The 12,041-nt window shown below is 40.2% G+C and overlaps 1 protein-coding gene across 1 annotated transcript; it reads left to right on the top strand.

Annotated features, from left to right (window-relative positions):
• The first annotated feature begins 5,566 nt into the window (after positions 1–5,566).
• On the top strand, positions 5,567–11,304 carry LOC145555067 (uncharacterized). The gene is made up of 3 exons (XM_081616286.1): positions 5,567–5,698; positions 6,769–6,858; positions 8,399–11,304. The coding sequence occupies exons 1-3, from the start codon at positions 5,575–5,577 to the stop codon at positions 10,633–10,635; spliced, it is 2,451 nt and encodes an 816-aa protein (XP_081472412.1). The 5' UTR covers positions 5,567–5,574; the 3' UTR covers positions 10,636–11,304.
• The last annotated feature ends 737 nt before the right edge of the window (positions 11,305–12,041 follow it).

Here is a 12,041-nt window from a genome sequence, read left to right as displayed (position 1 = left end):
GATAGAAAATCAGAATCTAGATGCTGAAAACCAGCAGATTAAGATAGAAAATCAGAATCTAGATGCTGAAAACAGCAGATAAGATAGAAAATCAATCTAGATGAAAACCAGCAGATTAAGATAGAAAATCAGAATCTAGATGCTGAAAAACCAGTCAGATTAAGATAGAATCAGATCTGATGCTGAAAACCAGCATTAAGAAGAAAATCAAATCTAGATGCTGAAAAAGAAAAAAAAAAGAAAAAAAAAATTAAACAGAAAAATCAGAATCTAGATGCTGAAAACCAGCAGTTTAAGACAGAAAATCAGAATCTAGATGCTGAAAACCAGCATCTTAGGACAGAAAATCAGAATCTAGATGCTGAAAACCAGCAGTTTAGGACAGAAAATCAGAATCTAGATGCTGAAAACCAGCAGATTAAGATAGAAAATCAGAATCTAGATGCTGAAAACCAGCAGATTAAGATAGAAAATCAGAATCTAGATGCTGAAAACCAGCAGTTTAGGACAGAAAATCAGAATCTAGATGCTAAAAACCAGCAGCTTAAGACAGAAAATCAGAATCTAGATGCTGAAAACCAGCAGATTAAGATAGAAAATCAGAATCTAGATGCTGAAAACCAGCCGATTAAGATAGAAAATCAGAATCTAGATGCTGAAAACCAGCAGTTTAGGACAGAAAATCAGAATCTAGATGCTGAAAACCAGCAGCTTAAGACAGAAAATCAGAATCTAGATGCTGAAAACCAGCATCTTAGGACAGAAAATCACAATCTAGATGCTGAAAACCAGCAGATTAAGATAGAAAATCAGAATCTAGATGCTGAAAACCAGCAGATTAAGATAGAAAATCAGAATCTAGATGCTGAAAACCAGCAGTTTAGGACAGAAAATCAGAATCTAGATGCTGAAAACCAGCAGATTAAGATAGAAAATCAGAATCTAGATGCTGAAAACCAGCAGTTTAGGACAGAAAATCAGAATCTAGATGCTGAAAACCAGCAGTTTAGGACAGAAAATCAGAATCTAGATGCTGAAAACCAGCATCTTAGGACAGAAAATCACAATCTAGATGCTGAAAACCAGCAGATTAAGATAGAAAATCAGATCTAGATGCTGAAAACAGTAGACAGAATCTAGATGCTGAAAACCAGCAGATTAAGATAGAAAATCAGAATCTAGATGCTGAAAACCAGCAGATTAAGATAGAAAATCAGAATCTAGATGCTGAAAACCAGCAGTTTAGGACAGAAAATCAGAATCTAGATGCTGAAAACCAGCAGATTAAGATAGAAAATCAGAATCTAGATGCTGAAAACCAGCAGATTAAGATAGAAAATCAGAATCTAGATGCTGAAAACCAGCAGTTTAGGACAGAAAATCAGAATCTAGATGCTGAAAACCAGCAGCTTAAGACAGAAAATCAGAATCTAGATGCTGAAAACCAGCATCTTAGGACAGAAAATCACAATCTAGATGCTGAAAACCAGCAGATTAAGATAGAAAATCAGAATCTAGATGCTGAAAACCAGCAGATTAAGATAGAAAATCAGAATCTAGATGCTGAAAACCAGCAGATTAAGATAGAAAATCAGAATCTAGATGCTGAAAACCAGCAGATTAAGATAGAAAATCAGAATCTAGATGCTGAAAACCAGCAGATTAAGATAGAAAATCAGAATCTAGATGCTGAAAACCAGCAGATTAAGATAGAAAATCAGAATCTAGATGCTGAAAACCAGCAGATTAAGATAGAAAATCAGAATCTAGATGCTGAAAACCAGCAGATTAAGATAGAAAATCAGAATCTAGATGCTGAAAACCAGCAGTTTAGGACAGAAAATCAGAATCTAGATGCTGAAAACCAGCAGCTTAAGACAGAAAATCAGAATCTAGATGCTGAAAACCAGCATCTTAGGACAGAAAATCACAATCTAGATGCTGAAAACCAGCAGATTAAGATAGAAAATCAGAATCTAGATGCTGAAAACCAGCAGATTAAGATAGAAAATCAGAATCTAGATGCTGAAAACCAGCAGTTTAGGACAGAAAATCAGAATCTAGATGCTGAAAACCAGCAGCTTAAGACAGAAAATCAGAATCTAGATGCTGAAAACCAGCAGATTAAGATAGAAAATCAGAATCTAGATGCTGAAAACCAGCAGATTAAGATAGAAAATCAGAATCTAGATGCTGAAAACCAGCAGTTTAGGACAGAAAATCAGAATCTAGATGCTGAAAACCAGCAGCTTAAGACAGAAAATCAGAATCTAGATGCTGAAAACCAGCATCTTAGGACAGAAAATCAGAATCTAGATGCTGAAAACCAGCAGATTAAGATAGAAAATCAGAATCTAGATGCTGAAAACCAGCAGATTAAGATAGAAAATCAGAATCTAGATGCTGAAAACCAGCAGTTTAGGACAGAAAATCAGAATCTAGATGCTGAAAACCAGCAGATTAAGATAGAAAATCAGAATCTAGATGCTGAAAACCAGCAGTTTAGGACAGAAAATCAGAATCTAGATGCTGAAAACCAGCAGCTTAAGACAGAAAATCAGAATCTAGATGCTGAAAACCAGCAGATTAAGATAGAAAATCAGAATCTAGATGCTGAAAACCAGCAGTTTAGGACAGAAAATCAGAATCTAGATGCTGAAAACCAGCAGCTTAAGACAGAAAATCAGAATCTAGATGCTGAAAACCAGCATCTTAGGACAGAAAATCACAATCTAGATGCTGAAAACCAGCAGATTAAGATAGAAAATCAGAATCTAGATGCTGAAAACCAGCAGATTAAGATAGAAAATCAGAATCTAGATGCTGAAAACCAGCAGTTTAGGACAGAAAATCAGAATCTAGATGCTGAAAACCAGCAGATTAAGATAGAAAATCAGAATCTAGATGCTGAAAACCAGCAGATTAAGATAGAAAATCAGAATCTAGATGCTGAAAACCAGCAGATTAAGATAGAAAATCAGAATCTAGATGCTGAAAACCAGCAGTTTAGGACAGAAAATCAGAATCTAGATGCTGAAAACCAGCAGATTAAGATAGAAAATCAGAATCTAGATGCTGAAAACCAGCAGATTAAGATAGAAAATCAGAATCTAGATGCTGAAAACCAGCAGCTTCGGTCAGTAAACTGGAGCCTGATGGGAGAATCCAGAGCCTGAACACAACGACCAAACCGTCACATCATAGCAGAAAAAGTACAGCAGCATGTTTTCATCTTCATCCAGGACATTCTTCTGTTGTGAGGTGATAAATCAGGCCAATTGGTTGATGTCTTCATTTTCAGGAAGCCACATTGGACCACGTTGGCTCCACTTCCAGTCCAGCTGCTACCTGATCAGCAGCCAGAACGATTCGGACCAGAAACCTGGCAGGAAGCTGCAGACGAGACGATGCAGAGCTGGACATCATGGAGAGTCCGGTTCTGTTCAGTCCGCATCAATCCAACTCCAGTCCGCATCAATCCAACTCCAGTCCGTGCCAATCCAACTCCAGTCCGCATCAATCCAACTCCAGTCCGCATCAATCCAACTCCAGTCCGTATCAATCCAACTCCAGTCCGTTTGCATAGAAAGTCCGGTTTGATTGGAGAGGTGAATAAGTAATCAAACGGCTGCAGACCTAAAACATGAACTCTGGTCCACTGGAAAACCTCGGTGTGAGTTTGGTTAATCCAGACTGAGGTGTGGTTAGAGTGTGAACACCAAGCGGACCAGAGATGCTCCAAAAGCAGGAAGTGGACTATGCTGCAGAGAATTCTGGGTAAATACAACAACAAAAAACTCTTAATAATCAATATTACTTCCTGTCGTGTTACTATAGCATTTTAAATTCAACTATATTATCATCTGGTCATTTTAAATTTTCATTATTTCATATTATTACTTTATTTTATGTTTTTTATGTAGTTTATTTACTGGCTAATGCTTCTCTCTGTACTTTTATTTTTAGGATTTAGTGTGAAAAAGTCCCACAATAAAACTTTTTTTTGCTTCATAAAGCAACTTATAAAACTTGTTATTTAATGTTTATGATAATCTGAATTTCAGGAATATGGCAGCTAAATTTAAGAGAAATAAACCCCTGTGTGTGTTTAATGTATATCTAGTAGAAGTGAACGACTCAGTGCAATACTTTGGATAATTAGATGAACTTATTCTGCCAGAGTGTTTTGACTTGTTTCAAGTGTACAAAGATATTTACACCAAACAGTAAACCAAAAAATACTTGGTAAGATTTCATGTTTTTGCAGAGAAGAGATTAAAACAATTGTGAATTTTTATGTCTACAAAAACTGAACAGAAGATGCTAAATAAGCAGAATGATCAGACTAATTGGAAGAATGTCAGAACAGGAAGACTTAAAACCAGAAAGCGATGCAGGACTCGACCCACATCACGTATTAAAGCAGCTGATCTTCAGCAAAACCCCCCGGTGAACCAGGCCAGAAAAGAAATGAGTCAACGCAGAAGAGGAACCGAAAAGAATCCAAACTCAAAACCTAATTTCACATAAACTAAGAGGCAGAAAACTGAACGTCTAAAATGAAGGAAAAAGGATAAAAAAAGTTAAAAAGTCTCAAAGCAAAATCAAACTAAAACATCTAATGGCAAAATTACCAAATTACTCCTGAATGTCATCCTGGATCTGTGACCCGATTCCTCCTCATGTCAACACTGCTGAAGAACCCTGGTACCAACACAGCCGCACTTTTCAGAACCTGACACTTGGTACTTACAGGATTAACCAGTTACTTTCCAGAGCATTTCTGCAACATACCAAGTTCTGGGAATTTAACTTTCCAGGCATTTACTGGTTACTTTCCAGTAAACTTCAAGTAATTTCAATGGAAATATTTAGTAAGTTGCACATTTTTTAAATGTTTATATTAACCTGCCCAGTTGCATGTTCCCCCTTTAACCCTTTAATAACGACACCATCTTTATTTTGACTGTAGTATTTTATTATTCTGTCCATTTGTTACTTAACTTAAAGGATTATTAGAAGAAAAATACCTGAATGTGTGAAAACATTGTAAAATGTAACCTGCAGGTTCTGTGAAATGAAGTATTAAATGACACCAGCAGAACCATCTAAACCTTGACGCTCCGGCAGGAGGAGGAAGTTTTTCATCTCCTGGATTCATAAAAATAACACTTTATTGATCCCAAAGGGAAATGAAATAGTTCATGTTCCTCCATGCTCTGTGTTGGACCATCAGCTGCACCAGAACCTCCTGTTGGGCCGCAGAGCTGCAGCACATCTTTGATCCAGTCCTGGTCAACACCGAATGTCTTCATCTCAACCAATAACCCATAAAGAGAGAGAGCTGTGCACAGGGATGTTTAATAATGTGATATTTTGGTTGATTTTAAACATGCGAAATGAAAATGAACTTATTTCCAGACTTATTCATCCATAACTATTTCATATCAGGGGTTTTTGTTTGTTGCAGCAGGTTGCAGAGTTTAACAGCTGCTGGACTTTAACCAGCAGGCTGTGGTTAAAAACGTGATGACGGCCTCTTAAAACAGGAAGGTTGGAAAGACCACAAAGCAGATGGTTCTCATGAGGAACTTCTCTCTTCAGTTTCATCCTCTGTCTGCAGAGACGCTGGTCAGCATGAAGGCAGAATCCATGGAGCTGACTGGGACTCATGAACCCAGGGTTTACCTGTCCACAGGTAAGAGTTTATGTATATTTCTATGGAGGGTTTTACTTTTATGACATTGATTAGTGATGCTGAAAAAGAAAAATCCTAACAGATGGGTTCAAAGTAAAGGTCGTTTTAGCTGCTGCAGCACAGCAATGAAACGTTTTGCAGCTTTAGTTAAAAGACTGTTACACATAACGACCTGTTATATATATATATATATATATACATTATTGTTAACAGGACTTTAGCAAAATATACAGTAAAATTTCCATGTCAAAGTACTTACTTTATTAAAATGTTATTACACTATAGACATATTACAAATTGTAATGAATAAATTTTCTGCACACAAATACCCCATGATGACAATGTTGAATAGAGGTTTAGATTGAACTGTGAATTTATCAAAAGTAAAAAAGAAGAAAGTTTTCATAAGTATTCGCTGCCTTTGCTCAATACTTTGTTGATGAAACTCACAGTTGAGATTTTTCCGCTGATCGTTGAGTTTCTACAGTTACGGTCGAGTCTAGCTGTGGTAAATTCAGCTGACTGGACTTTATTTAGAAAGGCACACCATCTATATAAGATCTCACAGGTCAGAGGTCAAACATGAATTTGAAGGAACTGTCTGGAGACCTCAGGCAGGATAGTCTTGAGGAACAAATGAGAGGAAGGATCCAGAAACATTTCTGCTGCTCTGAGGTCCAGTGAGCTCAGCGGCCTCCGTTATTGGTCTGGACTCTTCCTAAAGCCGTCTGGACAGAGGGATCAGGAGAGACGCTAGGTGACCAAGAACCCCCTGGTCAATCTGTCAGAGCACCAGCGTTCCTCTGTGCAGACAGAGAATCTTCCAGAACCTCTGCAGAAATCCACCAATCAGGCCTGGTTGACAGAGCAGCCACATGAGAGCCTCTCATTATCGGCTCCAAGTCTGGATTTACCAGAGGGACTCAGACCAGCATGACGTATTTGTGTGTAGAATTTTGAGGAAAGACATGATTAATGTATTTCAACCTGTAATAAGACTGCAACATAAAAGGAAAAGTACGTAAGGAAATAGTTCCGTAATCATTATTCGTCATTATTTTTCCACTTAGATGGCAGGACTCCATCCAGCAAACGGTGTCTGTCCACGGTAGCGATCTGCTGGGTGATACTGGTAATAATCACTGGTCTGCGCATCTATTGTGAGTATAAATTATGCCGTCGGATCATTTGAAACCATTGGTCTGACATGGAGACAAAACCAGGACCTTCCCCTCGAACACCCAACTCCAGCTGTAAGATTAGATTAAATTACATAAAGTTCTTCTGTTTTCTGAAGCCTTTTCAAGATTGACTGAGTTGATCGTAATGGATTTATTGGCTCCAAAGAATCAGTTTCCTTTATACTGGGGTGTGTAATTTTTATGAAAATAATTTTTATATGGATTTGATAAAACTGTCACCGTTTCCTGTCCTGACAGAATAGCATGAGACAGATAATGTGTGGAAAGATCAGGCTCCTTCACTTCCTCCCAGTGCTGCTGTTGCATCTGAAGAAGTGCACCACTCCCAGCCAAAATCAACCAATCAGAGGCAAGAGGATGGTCTTGGTGGTGTCAATCCCCCTTGTGTACGTGTTGCTAAATGTGCTAATGGCAGAGAAAACTGTTTATCCGCTGTCACTGGTAGCCTCCTGGCTCTGATTGGTCGTTTCTGTCTGAGCTGCGTGTTTCTGTAGTTGGTATGAGGAGCAGGTATAACCCTTGATATTTTTCACAGATTATCTGTCATATTGTTACGACACAGTGGCAGATTTAACAAACACATTAAGTTACATACCCCAGCTTTAAAAATATATCCCCTCTGGCTGCATTTCTGGAGAATCTCCTCTGTATTAGAAGGGAACCAGTGCCCAAGTACCTCTATTCCCCCTACAATCATCACAAGTTTCCCTTGGAAGGTGGCAGCTTCTGAAAACCACGGTACCTGCAGGAGAATCTCACCAGAACCTCCTTGGCCTTCCTGGAGTTTGGGTGAAGACCAGCTGATTGCAGCCATGATGCACAGTAGAGCTGGAGAGCTCAGAGATCAGGGTTGTGCCATTGGTAGACTTCACCAGATGTTTGGGAAGAGCGCAAATAGCTGAGTTTATTACGTTAAATCTATTGAAACAGATAATGTTTACCGATATAGGCTACAACGGCCGTCACGGGTTTGAGTCCTGGCCTGTTGACCTTTGTCTCATGCCTCTCTCATAGACCACCTTCCTGTCTGTCAACTGTTGAATGAAGGCCATGAACAATGTACCATGCTTATTACTGATACTTAACAAAACCTCTATTCAAAATATCAACATTGTCCTTTTAATTCGCTAAGTGATTCTAGTCTCACGTTCACATTTGGTGCTACAGATGGAGATCGTTCTGCATTGATTAAAAACACGGCGGTAGAGTAACCAAAAGGCTAAGTACAGCACTGACTGGACAGTGGATCTGTTAAACTGAACTGGATGATTGATAGATCCATCCTTGTCAGTGTGCAGTTGCAGGAGAAAAGGCAACTAGATCCAGAGATCATTGCTGTTGCCAACAAAGACACCATCTATTAAGACCTGAAATTATAGAGTTTATTGTTACACAAGGATATTCAGATCTACCCTCATGTGTAAGAAATAACACAGGAATGTATTTTACTTCTGTCAAACGTAAAAAAATTAATCAAAATTAATTTTTAACATTTCAGATACTTTTCTCCTTTCTGCTAAGTTGAAGGACGTTGAGGACGTAAATCAGCATCTTAGTGAAAAAGCCCAGATACTACAATCAGATTTATGGCGACTGCAAAAGCAAGAAGCTGCTACAAAGGACTGGAGAGATCCCCGCTTTGAGTGGACCGAAACAACAATGCCTGAAGCACAACCTTACTACACCACACCACATCCTTACTACGGCAGACGTCCCTACTACAGAAGACCACATCCATACTACTACGCTACACCGACTCCATACTACGGCAGACGTCCCTACTACTATGCTACACCGACTCCATACTATGGCAGACGTCCATACTACGGCAGACGTCCATACTACTACGCTACACCGACTCCATACTATGGCAGACGTCCCTACTACTATGCTACACCGACTCCATACTATGGCAGACGTCCCTACTACGCTACACCGACTCCCTACTATGGCAGACGTCCATACCATGGCACACGTCCCTACTACGCTACACCGACTCTCTACTATGGCAGACGTCCATACTACTATGCCACACCAACTCCATACTATGGCAGACGTCCATACTACGGCAGACGTCCATACTACTACGCCACACCGACTCCATACTATGGCAGACGTCCCTACTACTACGCTACACCGACTCCATACTATGGCAGACGTCCATACTATGGCAGACATCCCTACTACTACGCTACACCGACTCCCTACTATGGCAGACGTCCCTACTACTACGCTACACCGACTTCATTTTATGGCAGACGTCCCTACTACTACGCTACACCGACTCCATACTATGGCAGACGTCCATACTATGGCAGACGTCCCTACTACTACGCTACACCGACTCCCTCCTATGGCAGACGTCCCTACTACTATGCTACACCGACTCCCTACTATGGCAGACGTCCATACTACTATGCCACACCGACTCCATACTATGGCAGACGTCCATACTACGGCAGACGTCCATACTACTACGCCACACCGACTCCATACTATGGCAGACGTCCCTACTACTACGCTACACCGACTCCATACTATGGCAGACGTCCATACTATGGCAGACGTCCCTACTACTACGCTACACCGACTCCCTACTATGGCAGACGTCCCTACTACTACGCTACACCGACTTCATTTTATGGCAGACGTCCATACTACTATGCCACACCGACTCCATACTATGGCAGACGTCCATACTACGGCAGACGTCCATACTACTACGCCACACCGACTCCATACTATGGCAGACGTCCCTACTACTACGCTACACCGACTCCATACTATGGCAGACGTCCCTACTACTACGCTACACCGACTCCATACTATGGCAGACGTCCATACTATGGCAGACGTCCCTACTACTATGCTACACCAACTCCCTCCTATGGCAGACGTCCATACCATGACAGACGTCCCTACTACTACGCTACACCGACTCCATACCATGGCAGACGTCCATATCATGACAGACGTCCCTACTACTACGCTACACCGACTCCATACTATGGCAGACGTCCATACTATGGCAGACGTCCCTACTACTATGCTACACCAACTCCCTCCTATGGCAGACGTCCATACCATGACAGACGTCCCTACTACTACGCTACACCGACTCCATACCATGGCAGACGTCCATATCATGACAGACGTCCCTACTACTACGCCACACCGACTCCATACTATGGCAGACGTCCCTACTACTATGCTACACCGACTCCCTCCTATGGCAGACGTCCATACCATGACAGACGTCCCTACTACTACGCTACACCGACTCCATACTATGGCAGACGTCCCTACTACTACGCTACACCGACTCCATACCATGGCAGACATCCATACTATGGCAGACGTCCCTACTACTATGCTACACCGACTCCCTCCTATGGCAGACGTCCCTACTACTATGCTACACCGACTTCATTTTATGGCAGACGTCCATACTACTACGCTACACAGACTCCATACCATGGCAGACATCCATACCATGACAGACGTCCCTACTACTATGCTACACCGACTCCCTCCTATGGCAGACGTCCATACTACTATGCTACACCGACTCCCTCCTATGGCAGACGTCCCTACTACTACGCTACACCGACTCCCTCCTATGGCAGACACCCCTACTACACCACCCCACATCCCTACTATGCCACACTTCCATACTACAACACCACTAATGACGCCACATCATATTCCTATAAAACCACATTGCAGCAAATCTAAGCGGTTCTTTTATTTCTTTATCTTTAACTCCCCGTTTTACTTTTTCTGGGTTATCAAACTAAATAAGGAGGAAACATTGTGGTTTGGAAATGTTTTAAGATAGAACTGTACATTGGTCACCCAACATTTAGACCAATAAAATGTTATTATTGGATCTGTTAGAGGATGGGAGTCATCCATGTTGTTTTGAAGGACCAGTGCTGATTGGCAGGTGATCATGAAGTCATTCCTGATTGGTTATGGTGAAATGCCACTTTCTCACCAACAGACCCAACACTTTAGTTCTGACTTCCTTCAAAAACAATTCAAGTCATTCCAGATGCTTTTTTCATCTTATAACCAACATTTTGCTTTGTTTCAGTTTCACAAAACAACAAATAAAGACAAACAGGGTAATTATTATTAACCTCTTTTATACTCAGCAATTATTTGTGTCTAATAAGCTCTTTCATATAAAAATTCAGAACAAATTCCTTATCGCATTAAAGATTTTTTGGTATTTGATGTTGGAGACTTTTCTATAACATTATTCTATGTTTTCATTCATTTCAATGACTTTCTGCTTCTACCCATCTGACTAAATGGTTTGATTAAATCCATGGTGGACTTTGGTTTTACAGCTCTGAAATATTTCTGTAAATGAATAAAATTTGATTTTCTAAATACTTATTTTAAAGTGGATGTATTTTGTTCTGTTCCCTCCAGTAATATTTTGAAGTGAGAGAAAACAAATGTAAATTGCTTGTGTTTGGTGAACTGTATAAAGATGCATTCAGATATTAACAATAACCAGTAGTTAGCACCTGTTAGCATAGTGGTGTCCATAGTCCATTATCAAGTTCTTCTTCAGCTATTAGCATTTTTACAGAAATAGCATAATTAGCAAGCAGATAGCGATGAATACAACATGATGTCTTTAAATACTCCATAACTTTTCTCTGAGGGAAGGAGCAGCTGGTTCACCCAGCAGGTTAAACTAGCAGAGCTGCAGTGACTGAACTCTCAGTGAACTCATCGTTAAACATGCTAACAAGTTTACACATGTTTACACAGTTCATGTTCCTCCATGTTCTGTGTTGGTGGTTCTGACTGAAGTTGGACCATCTGCTGCACCAGAACCGCCTGTTGGGCCGTAGAGCTGCAGCACGTCTTTGTTCCAGTCCTGGTCAACACCGAATGTCTTTACTTGACCAAAAACTCATAAAGAGAGAGATTTTATTATCAGCTGCTTATTTTATTTTGTTGTGGATAATTAATGCGTCATGTGGTGAACTTGGTTGATTTTAATCATATTTTATGAATGAAGCTTGTCAGGCATCAACAATGTGAAATAGAGGAAATGGAAATTAATCCCAAATTTATTCAACCATAATTTCAAAGTGGTGGTTTTTAGTCCTTTGTTCTGG

The sequence above is a fragment of the Poecilia reticulata genome, chromosome 15 (genome assembly GCF_904066995.2).
Source record: "Poecilia reticulata chromosome 15, P_reticulata-male-v2, whole genome shotgun sequence".
NCBI classification, from domain to species: domain Eukaryota; kingdom Metazoa; phylum Chordata; class Actinopteri; order Cyprinodontiformes; family Poeciliidae; genus Poecilia; species Poecilia reticulata.
This window is presented reverse-complemented; position numbering and strand designations above follow the sequence as displayed.

Excerpts from the sequence above, each read along its gene's own strand:
- LOC145555067 (XM_081616286.1), top strand. The coding sequence starts at position 5,575 with ATGGTTCTCATGAGGAACTTCTCTCTTCAGTTTCATCCTCTGTCTGCA. Across the intron at positions 5,699-6,768 it reads CAGGGTTTACCTGTCCACAG|ATGGCAGGACTCCATCCAGC; the intron begins GTAAGAGTTTAT and ends TTTTCCACTTAG. Across the intron at positions 6,859-8,398 it reads CACTGGTCTGCGCATCTATT|ATACTTTTCTCCTTTCTGCT; the intron begins GTGAGTATAAAT and ends TTAACATTTCAG.